The sequence below is a fragment of the Sparus aurata genome, chromosome 16 (assembly GCF_900880675.1).
Source record: "Sparus aurata chromosome 16, fSpaAur1.1, whole genome shotgun sequence".
In the NCBI taxonomy this organism is placed as follows: domain Eukaryota; kingdom Metazoa; phylum Chordata; class Actinopteri; order Spariformes; family Sparidae; genus Sparus; species Sparus aurata.
This window is the reverse complement of record NC_044202.1, coordinates 17,197,957-17,219,944: the sequence shown is the minus strand read 5'-3', so window position 1 is coordinate 17,219,944 and position 21,988 is coordinate 17,197,957. Positions and strand designations below refer to the sequence as shown.

The window sequence follows — 21,988 nt, the reverse complement described above, 5'->3', positions numbered from 1 at the left end:
CACGGCTGATGTTGAGAAAGTAGAGAGTGGCTGGGAAGAGGCAAAGGAAGGTGGGTTAAAGTAGTGTGTAAGGCAGGGTGGAGGGGGAGAGAAATGGTCAACTCGGAGGACCAGTGGAGTTTTATGTACACATATGCTGGCTTGACTCGGTTTTGACTTGGCACGTCAGCCCAGAGCGGCAGGGATTTGCTTTTTCGTTACACCAGGGCTACCTGCTTTAAGGTATGTCTAATGACGTGCCTGTTAACCACAGCCGCTCTGTGGTTAACGGCTATAAATACTCTTCTTCCCCGCAAAACCACTGAATAACAGTTGCCAACAAAGCTCACGATGAAAGTCCTTTGTTATTTAGTTATTTAAATGCTTTATTATGAAGCAACAAAATCAGGAAATGTTACTTTTTTTTCACCAGCAGTAACTTAACAAAACTCCCAAACTACGAAACAGTAAAACGGCAGCAGATATCTGACAGTATGCACAGGGACACTGCAGAGAAACTAAACTTCAAACCACAAAGATCCAGTAAGAAGCTACACAATTACTGGGAGCTGATCACAGAGGCTTTTTAAAGCAGTTTTGTATATAGTCAGGATGAGGATGAATAAATGTGGTTGAGTTAAAAGTTAAAACGCTGAAAAGTGGAAAGCGCCAGGATTAACCGCTGCCACAGATATAGATATAATAGATTAGATATAAAAGGCTAATTGTAAGGTAACGAGAACACAAAGATACTTACTTGTGATTATAAAACTATTAAAAAACATAATCATGAATATGATACATTATTACAGTTTTCCCCCCTAAATACTACAAACTGGACCAATAAGGTTTATGGTAATGGCCAATGAGATGTGTAATGTGGGGAAAGTAGAGGGAAGAAGATAGACAGCAGAGTGCAAATGAGCCGTACCACTTTGTGTTTGATTTTGGTCAGGTAGACCTCCATGTCCATGGGGTCCGGCGAGGAGTCCATCATCTCCTCCTCTTGTTTCTGCAGGCCTTCAGCCACTGCTTGGATGGCTTTAGTCCATTCTTCCCTGAAGGAGGCACATGCAGCAGAAAGATTACATCAGCCCATTTACCATCATGCAAGCCCAGCAGCCCAATCACGTAATTGTCTTCTTATCAACAGGAAGGCAATTTCAAGAATGAGCTCTGCCAATAGCCAGTGGACCTTGTGCGAGTGCATAACGATGATTAAATGTGTATGTTTGTGCGTGCTTCTACATGTTAATAAAACAGACCTCTTAAACTGTTCAACTGATTTCTAGCGTGTAAATGATTTGTGTTTTACTGCTCTGTGAGCCGAGAGGTGTGTGCTTCTCGCTTGCCTCTCCTCGGGGGTCTCCACGTGGAAGGTGCGCTCGATGACAGTGGTCCACTGCAGGCAGCGGATGATAAATGTGTTGGGCTTGGGCCGTTCTGTCTTCATCAGCTGGCACTCTGACCACAGCCGGGGAGAAAGGGAAGGGAGACGGCAAGAGGGGCCGATGTGTAGGGGCGTAGAGGAGAGAGACAGACCCACAGTTATAGCCATTTATCTTTATCGCCAACCTAACAGACACTGTCGGCCAATTTGGAAAAGAACAGGTGCACTTAGTTGGAGGAAAACAACTCAGATCTTTTCAGCCCCTTTAAAACTTAACATTTGCTAATAGAGGTTTGGATTATGATTTGGAATCCGTCTAGTATTACATAAAAACAGAACATTAGAGTCAATAAAAATAATAAATGCACATATTAATATGTTCTGCAACTGGCACTTCAAATATTTTGCTTTTTGATGTTTTTTTTTTTGTTTTTTTTATAGGATACAGCTCATTTTAGCATACACGTTTTCATTATTGATTTATTGTCCAATTACTTTCTTCTGTTAATCAATGGTCGATAGACTGCACAAAAAAAGATTCTAAATTTAAAACAAAAAAGCAAAACCGAACCCGAAACCATATTAGTCCACACAGTCATATTGGCATGGACAACTTTCACTTATTCTTATCAAAGATTTATTAAAAACAAAATCTCATCCTTTCCCTCAGTTTCTCTCAATTCTTACACTTTTGCAGCAAATAATTGTCTTATAAGCAGTTTGCAAAACAATGGCTGACAACAGTCTAATAAGTGAGTTTAGAGAGCAGAGATTTCCATCTGCACCTCCTCCACATTAACATCTGTTCCCAAATGAAACATGTCAGCAAATATGTCAGAACGTGACACAAAACGGCCTGCGTCTGATAGATGGAGGACAGGGGAGTGGACCACCACTGAGATCCAACATGGCTCCATCAGGGTGAATATGTAATCCAGCTGCAGCAGCCCCGTCAGCAGCGTCGCACCATGTGTCCTCTGCGGTGGGGTCGCAGTGGTGACAAAAACCGAAGCCAGCGCTGATGGAGGCAGAGCCTCAGAGCACAGCCCAGATAAATACTCGAAATCAGGCAGCTAATAGCCACGATAACTCAAGAGTGTCGGAGAGGAAACATTTTGTTAAACAAACAGTATGCTGTCTAATTGCTCTGTGCAGTCATCTGCACAGCTTATCACAGCAACTTTCTCTGATGTGAAGATGGAGTGGGCTGAGCTGCTCCGGGCATTCTTTTTTTGTTGTTGTTGTTAATATTTTCTGTCACAATGTAAAAACTGTGAATTTTGGAGAAGACACATACAGAGAAGAGGAATGACAGCTGATGTATTAATGTCGGGAGCCAGACATCTTGCATGCACATTCAGTGGCAGAGCTTTGCCTTGGAGCAGTGCCCCTATTGAAAGAAACTTGCAGTGATGCTGTTGAGACGATACTAGTGCCAATTTGCTAATGTTTCTCTTCATGATCATTTAAAAAGTGACATACAATGATAAAGTGAAACTTGGGCATAACATTACAGATGACTCACTTTACTTTACCTCCTAGGCATGATTTCATAAACACTTTCTTCCTGTTAAAACTACTTTTTCAGGGTGTGTAGAGAGGTGCAAACGCGTGTAAAACCAAAACAAGTATGGGAGCATATTTGTTACAACAATGCAAGTGAAAACAAGAAGGCAGCAAACAAAAAAAAAAGCGTGAAACAAGCTGCCAAGAAACAGAGGGGAAAAAATGCGGTGGTTTCTGTGAAGCAGATACTCACGTGCGACAGAGAAGTTATTTAAGGGGGTTTCCAGCTGGTCAACATCTTGCGGTCGCTCTTTGTAGCCAATGAATGTACCATCACTCTTCAGGAGAAAATACCTTGGCCTCCAGGTCTTGATGTATTCTCCTGATATGAGAAAGACATTGAAAGAGGACTTCTGAGTTATAGGAGACCACATAAAAAAAACAACTTGTGACAAAATTTGGGAGATTTTTCAGAGGGTTTCTGCTCACACATGAGCATTAATTGAGAAACTTCATGTGCTTTCACATTCACAAAATGCTGACCGGCGCACGGCCATTTTGTTTACATTGTGCCTTCATGATTAATGGCAAAACTGTGTCGTCCTTTTTCTTTCAGTTTTAATTCCCAGAGGTGCGACACATTTCCTGCAGTCTAATTACTATGCTGTTCACCGGTGCACCCTAAAATGGCCATCTTGTCACCATCTTTCCTTTAGTGTAGGTCAGCTGCAGGACAAATGGTGGTTTTAGTAGGAGTCAGGACCCTTTCCCCTGCCAGTCTGTCCTCTTTCCAGCAGTCACTTGAAATGTAGACTCAAAGGGAACATCAAAACTGTCCCAAAAACTTTTCCGTCCTCCTACCTTTTCAACTGTTTAGTTAAAATGCACCAAACCGACGAATGCTCCCAGAAGGGAAGGAAAAGCTCTTTTTAGTTTGAACACGAAGTGAATATTCTGTATACTTAAAGAGTACGCCGCCGATTTAGCATTGCACTCCTATAATACTGCTGGAGGAAAGCTGGACAGTTTAAAAGAAAAAAGTATCAAATTCAGTGCAGCAGAAGCAGACACATCATCATTTATTCTTCTCCCATGTCAAAACTGGCCACCTACATTATCAAATACGTGTGTATATATCCTGTGAAAGTTCCGTTGGAGATTTATGTAGTGTGCGGCTGTATTCAGACCAAATTAGGTGTTGTGGCTATTGGTGCAGTTTTGCGTTGGTGTGGGGGGACACAACTGAGAAAGTATGATTGTTTCTGGATCTGTGCCTGGGAGCCACAACTATCCCAGAGAAGGTTTCTATCTGCAACGTGTTTGCCCCTGCTGGTGTCGTCTACTCACAGGACAATGTTCTTTAAGGCACCAAGCAACATAATTGAAACTCAAAGCAATCTGGTGGATGTTTGTTGTCACATTTCTTGGCCAATATGAAGCATGTGTTGTGAATAGCATCAAAAATTGTAGCTGATGAATAAAGATCACAATATAAAACCAAGACGCTTTCATTGACTTAAAACAAAGCATCTACACACGCTTAGTTTGTAATCCGCCAATAAACACACAACATGTCCTGCAACGGTCAGAAGGGAGCGATAAAGTCTAGTAAAACATTTATCTTCGTTCGCCACATCTTATTCTTTACCTTCAGCCGTGCATAAACTACAGGTTCGGAACATCTTTTTAACATACAGTAACGTGAAATTTGTTTTTTTTTTTATTGGTATTGGCCATGAGAAGCAGTTAATTACTGGTTATCTGCAGAACAGCCGGTCTGAAAACCGTCTTCTGTGACTGGCCACCGCAGCGTGACGTTGAGTTGCGTTCCCAAATTTGAGTCAGTTTGTACTTTTCACCAAAACGCTCTGGTTTCTGTCCTACAGAGGTCAGGTTAGTGGATTTTTTTTCACATATTTGTTTCATTTTCATACTATTCTTCAGCCCAAACTGCTGCTGCCTCACTTGAGGCAATTTATAAATGTGTTTATGCAGCTATCTCTAGAACCAAGAAAAAAGGCTTTATACCCACCCCTTTCTTTCATATGCAGCAGCACTCACTAAGAACTGCAAAAAGACTTTGACGTTTGTCTGTCAAAGCCTGCGTTCAATTTTCAAATAAAACTTTCCACAATTCCCATTTTCGAGACAACACCCATAACCTCAAGCCATGCATATCCATCCCATTCACTTAGACACACTAGCATCACACAAATGAATCTCTCGTAGGCAGACTAAACTCAATTTATTCCGGTGATGCTTCAGGAAATGTTGCGCCAGATGTTGTGCAGACGGGGGAAAAAAACAGCTTACATACCATAACAAGGCAGTGGCACACAGTGGAGAGGGACTTGAATATTTATACAGGAAAAGTGTAATTTATTTTTAATTACGGAGCCACATATTAACCCCATGCAGAGCTGTAGCAAGCTGTCCTTAATTGCCCCATTTCCTCCAACACAGAAGTGTGGTGTGTGTGTGTGTGAGAGAGAGGGTGTGTGTGTCTGCAGGGGAGAGGTAGGAGATCTGTCAATATGAGCTTCTGTTACCCTCCTTCACACTCTCACAGACACACACGCACACGCACACACACACACACACACACACACACACACACACACACACACACACACACACACACACACACACACACACACACACACACACACACACACACACACACACACACACACACACACACACACTTCTGACTGATGAAACCAATAGCCGATCAGCCAGTAATGTCTCCTCTTTTTAGTGTACATCCTTCTAAAATATTTAAGAAGAGGACAAGAATTTACAACGCTGGCTGAATGTCAGATTTTAAGATTTGTCACTTTGACACCTCAAAATTACGAACTTCCTCTTCCTGCTTCTTTTCTACATTTTTTTAAGAGAAAATAATGACATGAGCAGCAAACTATAATAGGATATTTTCCATATGGCTTTACTCTGTCACGATAAAAGATGAGGAGGAAAGGGAGAAGCACTTAAAAGATGAAGTTGACCACATACAGCAGGAAGAAGCATTGTCAAAGACGCTGTCTGTACATCACCTTCCAGCGGAGCATCAGCTCATTAAATCCAAAGCAAACACCCAAGTGCAAAAGTTTACTGCGACTGGCAAGGTGGTGGCACCAATCACAACACCAGAGGAAACATCTGGCCCAGAACACAAGATACTTTAGTCTTCAATCCACAGCAGATGTCCAATATGTTATTACATTTTTCATTGTGGCACAGGAGGAGATTTTTCATCCCGTTTTCTGCAGAGTAAGTGTTTTCATACCAAACATAGCTCATTTAGAAATTAGCTCAACTTTATTCAGCTGTCTGACACGTACCGGCCTAATTGAAATACACAGCGGCAAGAATCTGTGCGCTGGATTTCCCTCATGCCCGTTTCAATGTAACACAATTACTTTGAATGAGTCGTTTGTCTGTTTTAAACTACAGGCCCCACCAATCAACCCATCTACATCAGTCACCCATACGTGCACGATGGTCTCCAGAGAATCCACATGCAGGGTGTTATTTATCACATGCCTTGAGGAGAACTGGACGTCCTTACTTCAGCATAAAATCTTAGCATAGAGGAGGTGCTATTTAATAGTACTTGTAGCCATACAAGCATTAGCTCAGAGTGAAACCAAGAGCCTGTTCAACACAAACATAAGTTGCCATAATCTTTCACACTGCGGCCAGAAAGTCTCCTGAGCCCAACGTACCGAGCCTTGTTTTCCTCAGCTGGGCCCCAGCTGGTGCCTCGCTCTGTGGTCAGGTTTTGGCTGACCCATATCCCCCAGCTATAGTTCATGCCAGCCCACAGTGAGGACAGTATGTGCACAATGCAGAGGCAGCATAATGAGCCCCCTACCTGACACCGTGACACCAGATGAAGGCTCAACGTACGCTGGTGGACATTAAACTTCAGGGTTTGTACCATTCGTTTCAAGCACTTTCAAGGGACCTAAACTGAAACTTTTCAGCCTCTTTAAGTGTTACAATCACATCTGAATTGCTACTATTAATGCTATTGGAAAATAGAGTTCTGTTATACACACACAGCATTGTAGATCAATGTATACTGTTATTTGGCTTATTTTAACAGCTGTTTATATTAACTTAGGTTAGTTATTTGTTTTGATCTTAATCATTCCATACTTTTCAATTTTGACATAATTTTTTAGGTTTGAACTCAAGCATATTCCTAACGTTGAAAACATAAAAGTTAAAATGAACATCTTTTCAAATCATTTCGAGACTTCAGAAGACTTGAATTATGACAGAAGAGCTATATGGAGCCTTCTATATTTGGTTTTCGGCTGTTTATTTGCCATCTTAAAAACAAGTCCCTATCCACTTCAGTTTTCTTTAGAAGAACGCTGCAATGCCGTTTTGCTGTGAAGCTCCAGAAATGTTTTGAGGACTACGAAACTTCATCCGACGTTCCATCGCGATGAGGATGAGTAGATGATGACTGAATTATTATTTTGGGTGAACTTAACCTTTCGGCAATTTCCAAACTTTCAAGAGAAGAAATCCTGTAACTTTCAATTTAAAAGTTTGGGTTTGGCAGCTGCAATGCAGCAAATCCCTTCCAGTCTCAGTACAGACCTCTTGAACATTACAGTATTCAGATGCTCTGATAGGCCTGGACAGGTGTTTATGTGTACGCATGTGTATGCTTGTGTGTAAATACATTTGTGTGTGTACACTGCCTTCTGGGTAGGGAAAGGTTTTTGTGTGTCACAGACTACAACAACATCCACTTTGAAAGGCTCTGGGCTTTTCATGCCAGCTCCGCTGACGCACAGCACTCACCAGAAGTAGCATGGGTGGTCATACGTGACGCAGCAGCGCGTGGCATGGCGTGTATCAGCTCGACATTCTCCCACACTGAGGTGGCCTTGGTCACATGGTTGTGGGGATGATGACAATGCCAGCTCACCATTCTCAGTCACTAGACGCGTTTAAACAGCTGTCACTTGCTTGAGTTATGGAACTATGTTATTAAAGATCACCTCTACACATGTATTAAGGCATACACACAAATTTATTTAACATCATCCTCTTTCTAACTTGTTTTTTTGCAAGAAAAAAAGTATAATTACCATAGTAAAATCCCTAAAGTGGCACCTTCTCCTTCTCCCTCATTAAAAAATTCCAGATTACTTCACACTTGTGTCTACTAAATTTCTGACCAGAAGTGGCTTCAATACTATTTGTGATGTCACAAATCATGCACGTTGACCCACCTCTCCAAATCAGATGTTCAGTGAGCACAGAAAAAATGTACAATTTGAGCGATAAATGTAAAAACAACCTTCTAGTGTCAAACATTCAAATGTGGAAACAAGAAGAAAAACACATTTTTGACTGGAAGGGGACTTAAGATTATTATGACAGGTCGGTATGGTCACTGGGGCGAGGCCAGACAAACAAACATGGTGGTAAACAAGCACGTCAAGGAATGTGACACTCGGGGTGTAAACTCCTCCTGAGATTACTGAAACAACTACAGTGATACTAAAACTGCAAAAACGGAAAAGTCACACTTTCCACGTGTAGATGGGAAAAAAAGGGAGACAGACTGTCTCAGAGATGCGGCACTGAAATATTGTGTAACTCGACATCTGCAATGCACATCCTTAACTAGGTGCATGCTCTTTCTAGACAGGAGGACACTGCAACTTCCTCGTCTGTGACCACAAACCAGGTCACATGACAACAGTGGAAGCAGCTATATCCGGTAGTCTGAGTGTGTGTCTATGCAGTGTAACCCCCCACAAACAGTCTGCGCTCAGAGCACAAACAACAAAGATGACCCTTGTCAGCTTCCTATTTACACTCATTTCCCCTTCTTCTACTTTTATTCAGTTCTACTTTCCACGCTGTGGCCTTTCTTGAGTGCTGACATGACGAGAAAGTGAAACCGACAGCTGCACATTTTGTTTCTCTTAATTACTGACTTAAATACAGTTAGGGAGAATGAATGTGGAAAAATGTGTATTATACTATACAGTTGCTGTTATATAGTCCCACAGAATAAATCAAGACCAAATATGAGCCCTGCTTCAATATTTCATAAGAGTTGACTTCAATGCTTTGTAGAATAGGCCCCAATTACATCCTGTGTACAGTAAGAAACACCATGCAGACTGCTGACAAAGGACAATAGGCCCCATAACAACACAGCAGAGCCTCCTGCTTTAAAGTCAGTTCATCATCACTGATGTAAACTAAAGCCTTTTGATGTCAACGTGTTCTCCAAAACAGGAAACTGGCCAACAGACAAACTGACCACAACCTAGATAAGATGAGGCCTGCTTCAAGTGTCAGGTCTGACTGTAACTGCCGAGAGACACTTCGCTACGAGGAAATCCACTCAAGGATCTGCGTCCCGGAATCAAAGCTTTTCTAATAAAAGTCAAGTGTGACAGCAGACATGTGGCTGAACTCAACCGAATTAGAGGAAGGACAAAAGAACAGGGAGACTGATTTGACACCAGATGAGAGATGAGAGAACTAGAGGGGATGGGAAAGCCACGCAGTGTGCAAGGAGTGGAGTGGTAGTGAGACAGATCACTACATATGTTCCCCACATATGTAGGACTGTGAGTGGGGGGTGCGAGGGCAAGTGAAGTGTGTATGAGCCATGCATACTGTGTGTGTGCATGGGAGGAGCTGTCAGGGCCTGATAGAGTGTCTTTACATGACAAGCAGCTGCTGAGGTCTGGGATGCGCGCTGGGCAAAGTGGAAAATAATGAACGGAGAACCGCTGCCAAACACAACAGAATTCATCTTTATTTGCCAACTGCTGCATGTCTGTGTGTTGTGGACAGCTCCAGCCTGAAACCGCCACGCCCTCTATCACACACACACACACACAGTACAGGAGGAGAGAACAGGTTCGGATACAGCTGCACATGGTGGAGCATCATCTTGTTTGCTTATGCACGTGTGCATCAAACACAGTTTATGCCTAGGTCTAATGGTTTGTGATCTGAAAGCCTTTAAACACAACACAACATTGAATCAAAGTGACATCTTATATTTTGGATGCTAAAAGTTTAAAGTTCTAAAAAGGTTTCACCACATTCCTCCAGGACTTGCAGGATTTAAATATACATCCATGTTCTCTTTCAACACTGAAGCCATTTGCAAGTCAACTTGGAAGAGGCCTCAACAGTAAGGACTGGCCAGGCAGGCTCATTGAGGGGTCAATAAATAAAGGAAAAAATGTGGAAGGTTTTAGACAGAACGGGGAGAGAGTGACAGAGGTTAGTTGCTGTTTCCGAGGAGCGTCCTGTTCTGTCCGTCTCTACGTGACAACGACAGGAATGTTGAGGTCCCAGCTGCTGTGGCTTGTTGGCTTTTAATAAGACACATCATGTGGCATTCATCGTGGGCCCCCAAAAGGAGAGTGCCTAACAATGTGTCCAAACTAACTGCTCTGTTGCACGTCATCCCTTTCTCACCCCTGTCTCTTTTGACTTTGAAGGATTTTAATAACATTTCAGGAACAATAAGTTAAACAGAAATTACCACCTTAGTCATCTGGCACTAGATAAGCTTCACACACACACACACGCACACGACACACTCACAGAGAGGGAGAGAGGGATAGAGAGAGAGGGTCAGACAAAATGCGCCTCTCAGTGCCCACACCCAGTGGTTGGACTTCCTGAGGGGGCTGCTGTTGGGTTTTGTCCCCGTCTGGCCATTCATGGCTTGGGGATGAGAGGAAGGGAGCCAGTGGTAACTGCACAAACTGTGTATGTGTGTGTGTGTGTGTGTGTGTGTGTGTGTTTGAGTGGTGAGAATCGGATGAGAAGGGGCAAGGGGGGGTAGGCGGAGGTTGAGGATTAGGGAATTAGAACTCCAAAGCGAGGGAGGGGGGGGGGGAGCGGGCTGCGTCTTTTGTTGGTTTTTCCTCAGCCGCCCCCGCCATCTCTTCGGCCCTTTTCTGCCGGGTTCTGCCTGTAGGCTGCAGCTGCGGCCTGCCACCCTGTGCCCTGCATCTCAATGAGCCACGGGCCGCCCGCTCCAGAGGAGAGGGGGCTCCCTGATGCAGGGGTCACCACTGAGCCCCAGCAACCACAAACTCCGCCCCACACCGTCCCTTGCTCTGAGCCACAGAGCTCTAAGCTGGGCTTCTTTTGCTGCCTGGCCACCCATCTACCCATTTGCCCCTCTCCGCTTTGACCATATAAGGCAACGCCAGGCTCACATGCCATCCTGAACTGTCCAGGAATTTGGGCTCCTTCATTTTATTCCTACTCTCTTTATGTCTTCCTGACATTCCCCTCCACACCAAACCTCTTTTGTTGGCCCCTCTCTCTCCCATGCAGCTGGATGGGGCGACTCCATTGCCAGGGCTTTGGCAGCAGCATCAACAGGTTGCGGGGAAGGGCCACCCTGGCCTCCAATGTAGCCTTCTCTGTCTCTTCCCCTTATCCCTCGCTCTTTCTCTCTGTCACTGTGGTTGCCGCTGCTACCCCAACAGGAAAAAAAAAAAAAGCAAGGGGGAGGTGGGGGTGCAATGGAGGCTGCCCCTCTTTCTCACGCTTGTAAGAAAGCCCTCACTTCTTCTCCGTGGTGAGTGACACCTGCTGATTACCATAGAGACACTGTGGGAAGTTCCCCCCTGCCACACTGGGGCTGAGATTTGCCCCCTCTCCCTGGGTAAACAAGCAGTCCATGGATTAGTTAACTGGGTTACTGCATGGCAAACAAATAAACACACATTATTTAGAGCAAATTAGTGCCAATGAACTCTCAGTGACCAGCGTTAGATCCAACCCCATCAAACAAGCGAGGAAACAAGACAAGTCATCTCCAGCTGTGGCTTCCCTCTAAAAATGTGACAATACCCCGCGAATGGCCTCTGAATAACTTGTGAAATATGTTCTGAGTAAGAACAAAAAGCTGATGTGCAGGATGCAGCACATATCTGAGCATACAGTCAACTCTTAGTCTGCAGACAGCTGAGCATCCCCTCCATCTTTCTGTCTCCCCTACCCTTCCTAAACTAGAGAGAGGTGCCAGTGATGTGATTGATGTCATAGACTGGGAGCTTTTCGCTGGTCCATAGCCGCTTCCGCCATGGGTCTGAGTTGTCAGCAGGGTCATTATCCTAGCAACAGGGTGGTGGGGCTGTGGGTGAGGAGTGTGTGCTGGAAGTGGGGGGAGTATCGGGAGAGAGGGGGGGGAGCTGGTGGGGGCAGGCGGAGGCAGAGAGGAAAGAGGGGAGTTAATAGAGATGAGGAGAAGAGGAAGAATGTGGGAGTAAGTATGGAAGAGAACAAGAGGAAACGACAGAGACAAAAAGACAAAGAGGAACAGAGACGGAGAGCGCTCCGTTACCGAGCGCCACAGTTGCAGTGAGCAGGCGGACTCTGCACAGCAAAGTAAGCACACAGCGGGCTTGCCGTGAGAGGAGGCGAGCGGTGGAGGTGCCACCTCCTTCAGCCTCCTGGTTTCCCCCCCCCCCCCAAAACATGCCAGCCAGCCAGCCTGCCGACAGCTGCACCCCAGTAATTTACTTCTCTCCACCACATTTAACAGAAAGACTGCTTCCCATTACCCAGGGCAGGGGGTCTGCGCTGACGGCCAGACACCCGGGCCAGAGCGCTGGCTTCCCGGTGTGACACCCTCTGCTGCTGGACCCAGCCTACAGGGGCTCCTTTCCTAGACCAGCCTGGCACTTCAACTTCCACTGCTGGTGCTCAACTGGGTAGAGTTTGAATATTTAATCATCAAAGTTCGAATCATCTGTTGCGAAGTTATCTGCCTGAAACTTTTTATACAGTTTTTGTAAACTACTTAATTACCCAGCATCACATAATATTTTCCTCCAGTTTATTCAGTTTTCCCTCCACAAAAATCCCTTTAATCTCTCACTTAGATTCTAGTTGTTTTCCACACATAGACCTTTCATGATTGTTCATTGGTTAGAACAAATGCTGTAGCAAAATCTAGGCTTCAACTTCTCTATTCCTAAATTTGATAAGAAAATTCATCAACATGCCTTAACCTGATCTCCTTCCAATTATTCTATTTGGCTCATGTTGGACTCGAACTGATGTCAACTGAATATTTAGAGGAAAACACATTAAAATATCTTGTTCTTTGATTTGATATATTTTGATAACAACTTGTGTTTATCAATTGAGAACTATTGTAAAGATCTTCAAATTGTTCCACTGCTATACTTATGCAATGAGCCATTCACAAGATATGTAGAATATGGCCTCAATAAAAAATGTAAGATGCAAGTCTCCTTCCTTTTGTTTTACATTGAAATATGAATTTTGAATGGCAGCAAATTTACAGGATAGTGTTTCCTAAGTTGTGTTTGTTACTTTTAGGACACTAGTTCATAAATCAGATAAAAAAATTGCACAAAAAAATTGCTAAACTTATAAGAAGATACATAAGGAAATTGCATTTCTATAAGTAAGCAAATCACTGCATAACTTTGTTTTCTGATTAAAGTAAGTGTATCACTATGACATCTCCACACACTTCACGAAACAGTCATTTTAGGATCCACTCAACTCGATTTAGTCATTTTATATGAATTTGAGACTTGCTTGTTATGTGTAAAAAGCCTGACAATAAGGTAAGAGCTGCAACTATTAATCAACTAATCAATCAAAAGAAAATGTATTGAAAAAGATTTGCAGCTTTTCTTTGTCATTCATGATTGTAAACGGAGAGACTTTGGGTATTTGACTGTTCAAGCAACTTGAAGACATCACTTTAAGCTCTGGGAAATTGTGATGAGTGTTTTTCAAATCTTTTTTGTCATTCTATACAGTAAAAGATTAAATCAGGAAAAAAAGAGTGAGATTAATCAATAATGACGAATAATTGTTATTTGCAGCCTTAAATGTAGATGCGACAGTTCTGCACTACGTAATGTGTGTGCTGCAGCATTGTGTGGCCCATGACAGCCATAATGAGGGGATGTGTAAGAGCCTGGGTGAGCCCTGCAGCAGAGCTGGCAGCCAGTCAAAGTCCTGAAATCCTGAGACAGCATTGCAGCATCATGAGACATTCTTAATCAGGTGGGCCTGCTCCTTTGAAGAGCATTTAACTGTGCAGAAAACACAAGGTCCCCATGCTAGGATCACTAATGCAGAGAGAAAACAAATACGAATGCTGACTGAATGATTGGAAGCCTGTTCACCAGATGCACAAGGCACAAATATTCAAAAGATAAGAAAAATAGTTTCATCTATATTGACTACTGTGTCACAAAACCCATGCATGCTTCTTTCCCGTCTCCATTCCCACTGTGTCTCATGCACTTTCCTGGACCACCAACATGGTTTCGCTTGGAGGAGCAGCTCATGGGTGTCCTTCAGCCGCATGACCAGCAAAGGAGCCAATCAGCTGATGAGCTCCAAACCGAACCGTGAGAGGGTCTCTGTGGCATGTCGCACATAACATCCATCTGCTCTCCTGAGGCCGACTGGGTCACTGAGCAATGTTCTGGGAACATCACAAAGACGCTGCTCAACTTCTGTCTCCCTCTCTGCCTGCCCCTTCATCTTTCCCTCGCTATCTCTACTGGTGTGCCCTCTGCTTTCCCTCCCCCCCCCCCATGAGTCGGAGCCAGCTGAGCGTGCTACCCAAATCCAACAGTTGTTGCGGCCTTCGTTAGCCTAACGAAGGGGCCGGCTCTTTATACTTGTCAGGGAGCAAATGAGTCAAACAAACAAGGGCCAGGGAAGAGGGGAGGACAAGCGAGCGCTGTTCTGTTGAGCTTCACTGGGTTCTTGGCCGCGGCACTTCCCTGGAAACTAGGGAACCCACAATCTGCCTCTTTGATGTCCGATGATGCTCTGGCTTTGATGGAAACTTCGGAAAAACACACTTGCAAAAAGAAATAACATGCTGCTCGGTCTCTGCGGCCACTAGAGGCCGCAGGCACATTCAAAGTGTGTGGGTGCGCTCTGTGAAGGATCTAAAAGGGAAGTATCATCTGTGGACGCATAACAACTGGTTATGATAGTAACAACAAAGTTACAGTGTTTTTGCAAGCCTGTACTTGCGATGCGGTCGGTGCATAAGGGCACCGGGTAATGTCCTGCTGGCAGTGTAACTCCTGAATAAATATGCCACTGGCCATACAGTTACACATTTGCATATGCATGGTCAGACGTACACACACGCCAACGCCCGTCCTACTCGGCTGCTATGTCTTGCATTCCAAAGCTGTCCTTCCAAAAACAGACAACCAAGATAACAGTCACAACAACACATCCAAGGCAGTGTCCACAATCCAGACACATTACTGCAGCACGAGGCTTAAGGAGAAAGTATGAAGGTGTGTCCTTCAGAATGAGATCATTTCACTGAGCGCAGCCTGTCTGGAACAAATGCACCGAGCACTCCAAGGCCGAGAATCTGCAGCCCTAATGACAGATTAGCTCTACTGGAGGGTTTACAGGGTACTAAGCACAATGCTTGCTCTACTTTCTTCTAGGAGCCTCCACACAGTGCATACTGAACATGACTAATCAGACAGGAATCAAAGAGCGAGAGTGAGTGGCAGGGTTAGTTTCAGCTGACGTTCCAGAGCTGCTGTACCATGACATCCATTCATCATGTACAACCATTAAATGAGTATTACTGAAGGACTGTACCCGCTTTTGTTAAGTCCCATATGAATGCAGTTTGGTTTTAGATCATGTCCATGGAACACACACAAAATGTTGATGGGAACATGGAGGGCTATCTTTTGAAAACATTAAATTAGTGTTTTGAGTGCACACATGGGAGTAATGAGCATGCTGAACACACTTGGAAGCGGTATAAGCCATTTATTATTACGCCCACACGGAGATGTGAGTCACTTGGGTGGCGCCACCGTGCAAAAAAGCTCCACTAAAAGGTGTAACATGGGATGATAGCTGTGTGGGGGCTACCTGGCTGAGGTGATGGACAGCAAGACAGGGCTACTGCAGGTTCACCTTCTGTGCAGTGGCTCCGGGGCAAAGACTGCGTGACAGTGACGCGACACTAAAAGCCTTCCTGTCAAGGAGGCAGGTGGACGCCCTCCAATCAAAACACAGAGACTCTGGGTGACATTTCACAGGGCACAGCTGCTGGGCTGCGACAGCATGCCAACTCACTATTCCTGAAGGGTTGTTTGTTTAGTGTGTGCATGAGTGTGTGTCACAACTAGAAGGGTGTCACTGCTGGAACTGTGTGTGTGTGTGTGTGTGTGTGTGTGTGTGTGTGTGTGTGTGTGTGTGAGTGTGTGTGTGTGTGTACACTACTGCCACACTACTTTGATTGTTTTTCTTTCAGTAACTATTTGACTACTCTTGTAGTTATATTTTACACTGGCTATCTATCAGAATCTTCCATTCTTATCAGCACTGGCGAAGGTGTGGAAAAACAGACCTATCCAAGTTTGAAGCACAAAAAGACAGAGATGGAAGTAAACACCAGAAAGAACTATACATTAGAGATACCATGATTGGTCAATTCATTGATTAGTCGATTAAAAGAAAATGTCATTAAATTGATCAATCATTGAAGTCATTTTTAAAGTACAACTGTCAAACGTTTCCTTGTTTCAGTTTCTTAAATGTCAGAATTTGCTGCTTTTCTTTTTTCATTTATGAGTGAAGTAGTAAGAAGCAAATGAGTCTTTAACTTTTGGACAGTTGTTTGGACAAAAGAAGCTATTTGAAGGCTCACTTTGGGCTACAAGAATTTGTGGTGAGTGCTTTTTCACAACGTTTTGACATTTTATAGACTAAACGATGAAAAGGAAAAATTATGGTCAATGAAAATAGTCAGTAGTCGCAGCCCTACTATACAGATATGGAATGAATGCCAAGTGAACCTAACAAACGGAATTTAATGTGCCCCCTGTTCCTATTCTCGTCTCAACACAATAACAAAGTTTGCCTCTAAGGCCTCTGACACATGACAGTAATCTAATTAATTACATGAATATTGCTTTTAGATTTCAATGAGCAGCTGTAGGAAATTTAAGATTGTAGATTATAAACCTCTATATTTGAACTCTGCAGCATTCTTCTGTCGTCAACAGGGCTTGTGCAAATGCAACACTAATAGGGAGGACCTCACTGGGAGGACCAGGGTGTGTCCGCCTGAGACCAACTGAGCCGAACCAGGCTGACCCTTTCCTACAACAGCAGCCTGTTGTGCTCTTAGCACAAGTCTTGAGGAGGGGGAGCGAGGGCTAATGCACCACAGCAGCACACTGTTCCCCCTAGAGTCCCAGGAACCCTCCTAGTGACCTGCTCCCATCACCTTATACCCTGAGTCAGAGTCTCGGTTTCCCCTTTTCCAGTAAAAGCTTGGTTCCTTGGCACTAGGCCCGGGTGCCTTCATTGGTTTTGGAGAGGTTCCTTATCCTATTTTGCCCCTGGTGGTAGTGATGGTAGTGGAGGAGGCGGTGGTGGTGGAGTGGGCTCCGTGAGGCAGCCGCAGTTTGAAGGCAGAGTTAGTATGCACACATAAAGCTGCTCAAAGCCAGCAGGTATGTGAGGAATGCCTCTTCATCCAAACAACAGGACTCACGCCCGACACAGAGCCACGCCACGCCACACAGCCCTGTCAGAGCAGCTAAATGGGGCCCACTGGGGACTCTGCAGCTGGATGGCTCTGAACATTAGATCTGCTGTACAGTCTGTTTAAATATGGTGATCAATCATCTCACACGTCATTCGGTTCAGGTTTATCTGCAGTATTTAGAAAACAAATCTGTCAACAGCAAACTGCGGTACGTTTTTTTTTTTTTATTCTTGTCAAATATATGAGTCTTGTCATATATTTGACAAGTCTTCTAGTAAAAACTTAGATTTTTAGTTCATAAAAATCTGCCATGTGCATGAATTCCATAAAAGCAAGTACTTGCTTTGCAGTTTAAATGCATTTCTGCCAGATGTATCAACAAGGGATTTTGAAATATTTGCATTACAAAGATATTTTAGGGTCTTTGCATATTTTGTGTTCTTAGCCTGCTTAGTGAAGCTGCACAGTTTGCACAGTTGGGGTTTCTAGTACATGAGGTGATGATGAGTGTACTAAATCTTGATTTAAAAATACATAAATCCTTATTTGACTTTGGTTTCTGGCACAGCCAAGTGCAGTTCCTTTTGAAACAATCAAAAATTAAACTCTATACAACTGATATGAAATCAGACTATACAGCCCAAACTTCAACAGTGCATTTACCTCTTTTATGCAGCCATCCCTCCTTGACAATCACCACATTGGTCATGTTGGTGGGCAGGGTGGAGGATCCAGGTTTCCCACGGGGAGAGACACAGCTTTGTTTCCTTCACTCAGCCCTGGGCAGGAGCCTGGAGACGGGGTCCTGGGGTTTACAGCCGCCTTCTCAATTGTGGTTACCTATTAGTCAAAAAAAGAGTAAAAATTAGCTCCATATTGAGGTGAAAGATTTTTTTCCACTTGTCTGAATATTAACCCTCAGGTCAACATAGCAGAAGAGAGGCGGTGGGATTGAGCTTTATGGCCCTGTTAGTGGAGGATATGTTCAAACCACAATTTAGTCACGTTCACATGTGGAACCTGCAACACTGCAAGGTTCAAATATCTGTGAAAGGCCGTGGTTCTTGGCACTCACAATGAAGTCTTCCCATATTGGAAAATTCCATGCTGTTCACACACGACACAACCATTCCTGATAGTTTTTTCTAAACATAACCAGAACAGCAGTGACTAAGAAAGTAATAGCACAAACCAGGCTGCCTAAATGAAGGATTTTAAAACGTATTTTGCAGTTACATGGCTGCTTATCCTGATGGTTTGTCGTTGGATCCTATTTTGCCGTGTCATAAACATATGGTTCTGTAATCTTGTCCTTTAACTGTATTTAAAGGGATTTAAACAGGCTTTAAAATTTAAGGGATCTTGTTTTTGTGCACACATGTAGTACACTGTAGGATGTGAGTTTCTGAGGGGAGTAGCAGGGACTATTATCCCACATGGAGATTTGTGCTTTGGCTAAAACTTGGACTGGATGTCGGACTAAAAAGGGCCTGAAAACAAAATGATTTTCCAATTGCTCTGTTATGAACAGAACCTTCCGTCAGATGATCCATTCTATACCACTGTGAGGTGCAACATAAACGTGGAAGGAACTTTGAAAAGCATTGAAAAAAAATTAGACAATAATAATAAAATTCGCAAAATCCTACACTTATATATTATACATTTTAAACTATTACCAAAGAGTGAACATGTAGAGCTTAGGAACTACACACAGCAAGGTAAACAACCAGAGCCAATGAAGACGGCAGAGAAAATGTTCTACACATGTTTCCATGTCTCCAGTTGCTTGAAAGCTATTAATTTACATTGTTTTGTTACAACAGCAATCGAGACTGATTGTCATTTTCTTGTGCGTAAGAAATAGTTAGTTGTAAAATCAATTATAGAGTTGCTGTCTTGCAATACAGATTAAATACAGATGAGATTCAGATACTGTTTCACATGAGTAAGAAATATTTAGTGGCTCCTGAAAAAAATTATTGGTTGTCCACATTTCCATGACAACTACACAAACTTCATCTGCTTATGAAGATCATGTGATATGACTGAAAGCTCCAGAACAGCCACTAAATGGGCCTCGGGGTGACATTTTTCTGTTGACAAAATAAATAGGTTGTATGGTGAGGGCACTTTGTTTACTGTGAGGATGGATAGATTAAAAAGCTTCAGAGAACATAGACAGCATTTGTTCTCCATCTGTGAGTGTTACTGTTTTTATTCACACCTGACCCGTGGTGGAAGCATTACGGCACGCTGTCTGCATGAGGTTTACAGAACAACTCAACAACAACCTATTCACACATCAAACACAAATGAAAAAAATGCTGTCACATAGCAGATGTGTGAAAGGGTCAGTTGAGTTGAGTTTTGCAGATATCTGTATTATCTTGAATATAATTTAAGTAGATGGCACTCGGCTTGTGGTGCTCAAAGCACCAAAAATACATGTGAAAAACTCAAACAGCAATGTCTCTTTCAAGAAATCATGATGTGGTTATACAGGATAATTCACAGACCTTGTTGTGAGCAGTTTCACATAGGAACTATTTTCTTCCAATTCACCACGCAGAAGGAAACATGCTTCTCCTAATGAAAGAGAGTGTAGTTAACTAAGCCAGCCAAAGTCACAGCTTAGTTGAGCTTCTTTTACAAGGTGAAACGATTCACAGGTGTAGTTCGTTACAAAGAAAATAACTCCTACATGAAAACTACTCACAACAAAGGCCTACGGATCACCTGAGTAACCGGGTCATGACTTCTGGAAATAAATGTCGCTGTTCAGTTTCTAAAACTATTTTTTTTTTTTTTTTTTTTTGAGGGTTCAAGCACCCCAAGCTTGGAAAACTCTGCCACTCAAGCCAAAACAATCTAGATGGATAAATAAGGGTGAACAATAGTCTTACCTGTTTAAACTCAAGTCAAAGCAGAATAAGACAGTGCTGACAGTCATCTGATAGACCAACATGGGGCTAAATTCCATCATAGACTTAATCATCAATGGCACTTATGAAAAACCTGCAGGCTATCATAACTATAACACTTGACCTTTTGATTCATTCAGCATTTCTTTATGATATAAAGACAGCTTTGAATGCAGGGCGAAAGCAAAAGAACGATCAATTGGCATACTTGTTCACACAAATGTCACATATTGCACCAGGCAATCTCTGACCATCGACTGAAATCAATTTTTCTGCTGCTGCTCCGTCAGAGTAAGGCCATCAAAAGAGAGCTCTGTCTGAGTGGCCTCATCAAGCTCACTGGCGGGGACAACAACAGGAAGTGGATGTGACTATTGACAGACTACGAGTCATATCAGTACAGCCCCAGGCTCTAATGCATCTGTCACTGAACGCGCCATCAACACGCCTTTTGCTGCTCACTTCCATCAATGAGCAAAAGTGAGTGTATGGGAGCAGTTTATTTTTGCTCCATGTTTTTGTTTATTGCAATTGGGGTTGTGGTGCTCGTGTCACACAGTAGACGTTGGAAGGGATCTCGGAGAGGGATTTGAAAAAGCACACTGAGTGCTATTCAAACTCAGGATCACACAAACCTTTGGATCCCTTCTGCATCTTAGTGTGTACTCCGCGACACAGGCACGCACACATTATATACACATTTGGGATACATCACACAAACAAACTTGAGCGACTCACACTCACACACACACACACACACACACACACACCACAGCCAAGAAAGCAACACATGCACAAGAGCGGCTCTGGAGCCACAACAGAGCGCTGCTGTTTTAATGGGAGCGACCTGTTGCTACTGCGGCCTGTGTGGAAAAGCTGGGCTGCTGCCAGCGCTGCAGCCAGCAGCCACTGAATGAACCCAGTACCCTGACAGTCAGTCACATGGTCCTCAGGCCTCTGGGCCACCGCCTGCCTGCCTGCCTGCCTGCCTGCCTGCCTGCCTGCCTGCCTGCCTGCCTGCCCTGCTGTCAGCGGAGCTTTCAATCATTCATCTTTCTGGCTCCAGCTCTGGGGGCCTCCCCATTCAATGCAAATCAGTGTCATGCAGCAGCAGAGATGCCACACACCAAGCCTGTCACTGGGACACGGACGACAGTCCCATGTGTTTACAGCAGGAAGCAGAAAATCAGGCCGACACCACCACACTACTTCCTTCATCACAGATCGATAGATACAAGTCTGTTTTTGCTCTATTTTCTGCTGCCTCTTGGGTAAACAAGAGCGTCAGCTGCTGGGTTACGGATACAAAGATACAACATTACACTCAAATATTCAGAATGATTAAGCAAATGATCAAATATGCTCACCTGGCGCTGGAAAACAGTCCCTTATGTGACACTTGTTTTGTTCAAATGCCACAATGGAAGCTGTACGAGGGTGAACTACTACACAGTGCCAAGTTCCTCTTTCAAGTTCCCTGAAAACACACCGCCAATGATAAGAATATTGTGGGTTAGGTGTAGCTCAATACTGAAACCAGAGCTACTGTACCTTCAAAGCCAAGTAAACTCACTGCTGCTTTAATCATGTGATGACATGAACAGCTACCCCTTTATGAAT

General features: G+C 43.7%; 1 protein-coding gene across 3 annotated transcripts in view; it reads right to left on the bottom strand.

Moving 5' to 3' along the window:
* akt1 (v-akt murine thymoma viral oncogene homolog 1) overlaps positions 1 to 21,988 on the bottom strand; it is a 33,637-nt gene that overhangs the window by 9,611 nt on the left and 2,038 nt on the right. For 2 of the 3 annotated variants that reach the window (XM_030443736.1, XM_030443735.1), the window contains exons 2-5: positions 18,108 to 18,284; positions 3,129 to 3,257; positions 1,332 to 1,443; positions 911 to 1,037 (exon numbers count right to left, since the gene is read on the bottom strand). In XM_030443736.1, the coding sequence (XP_030299596.1) occupies positions 911 to 1,037; positions 1,332 to 1,443; positions 3,129 to 3,257; positions 18,108 to 18,153 (414 nt within the window). In that variant the 5' untranslated portion in view covers positions 18,154 to 18,284. Of the gene's footprint in view, positions 1 to 910; positions 1,038 to 1,331; positions 1,444 to 3,128; positions 3,258 to 18,107; positions 18,285 to 21,735; positions 21,846 to 21,988 lie in introns of all 3 variants that reach the window. The other variant, XM_030443737.1, reaches the window with a different exon arrangement.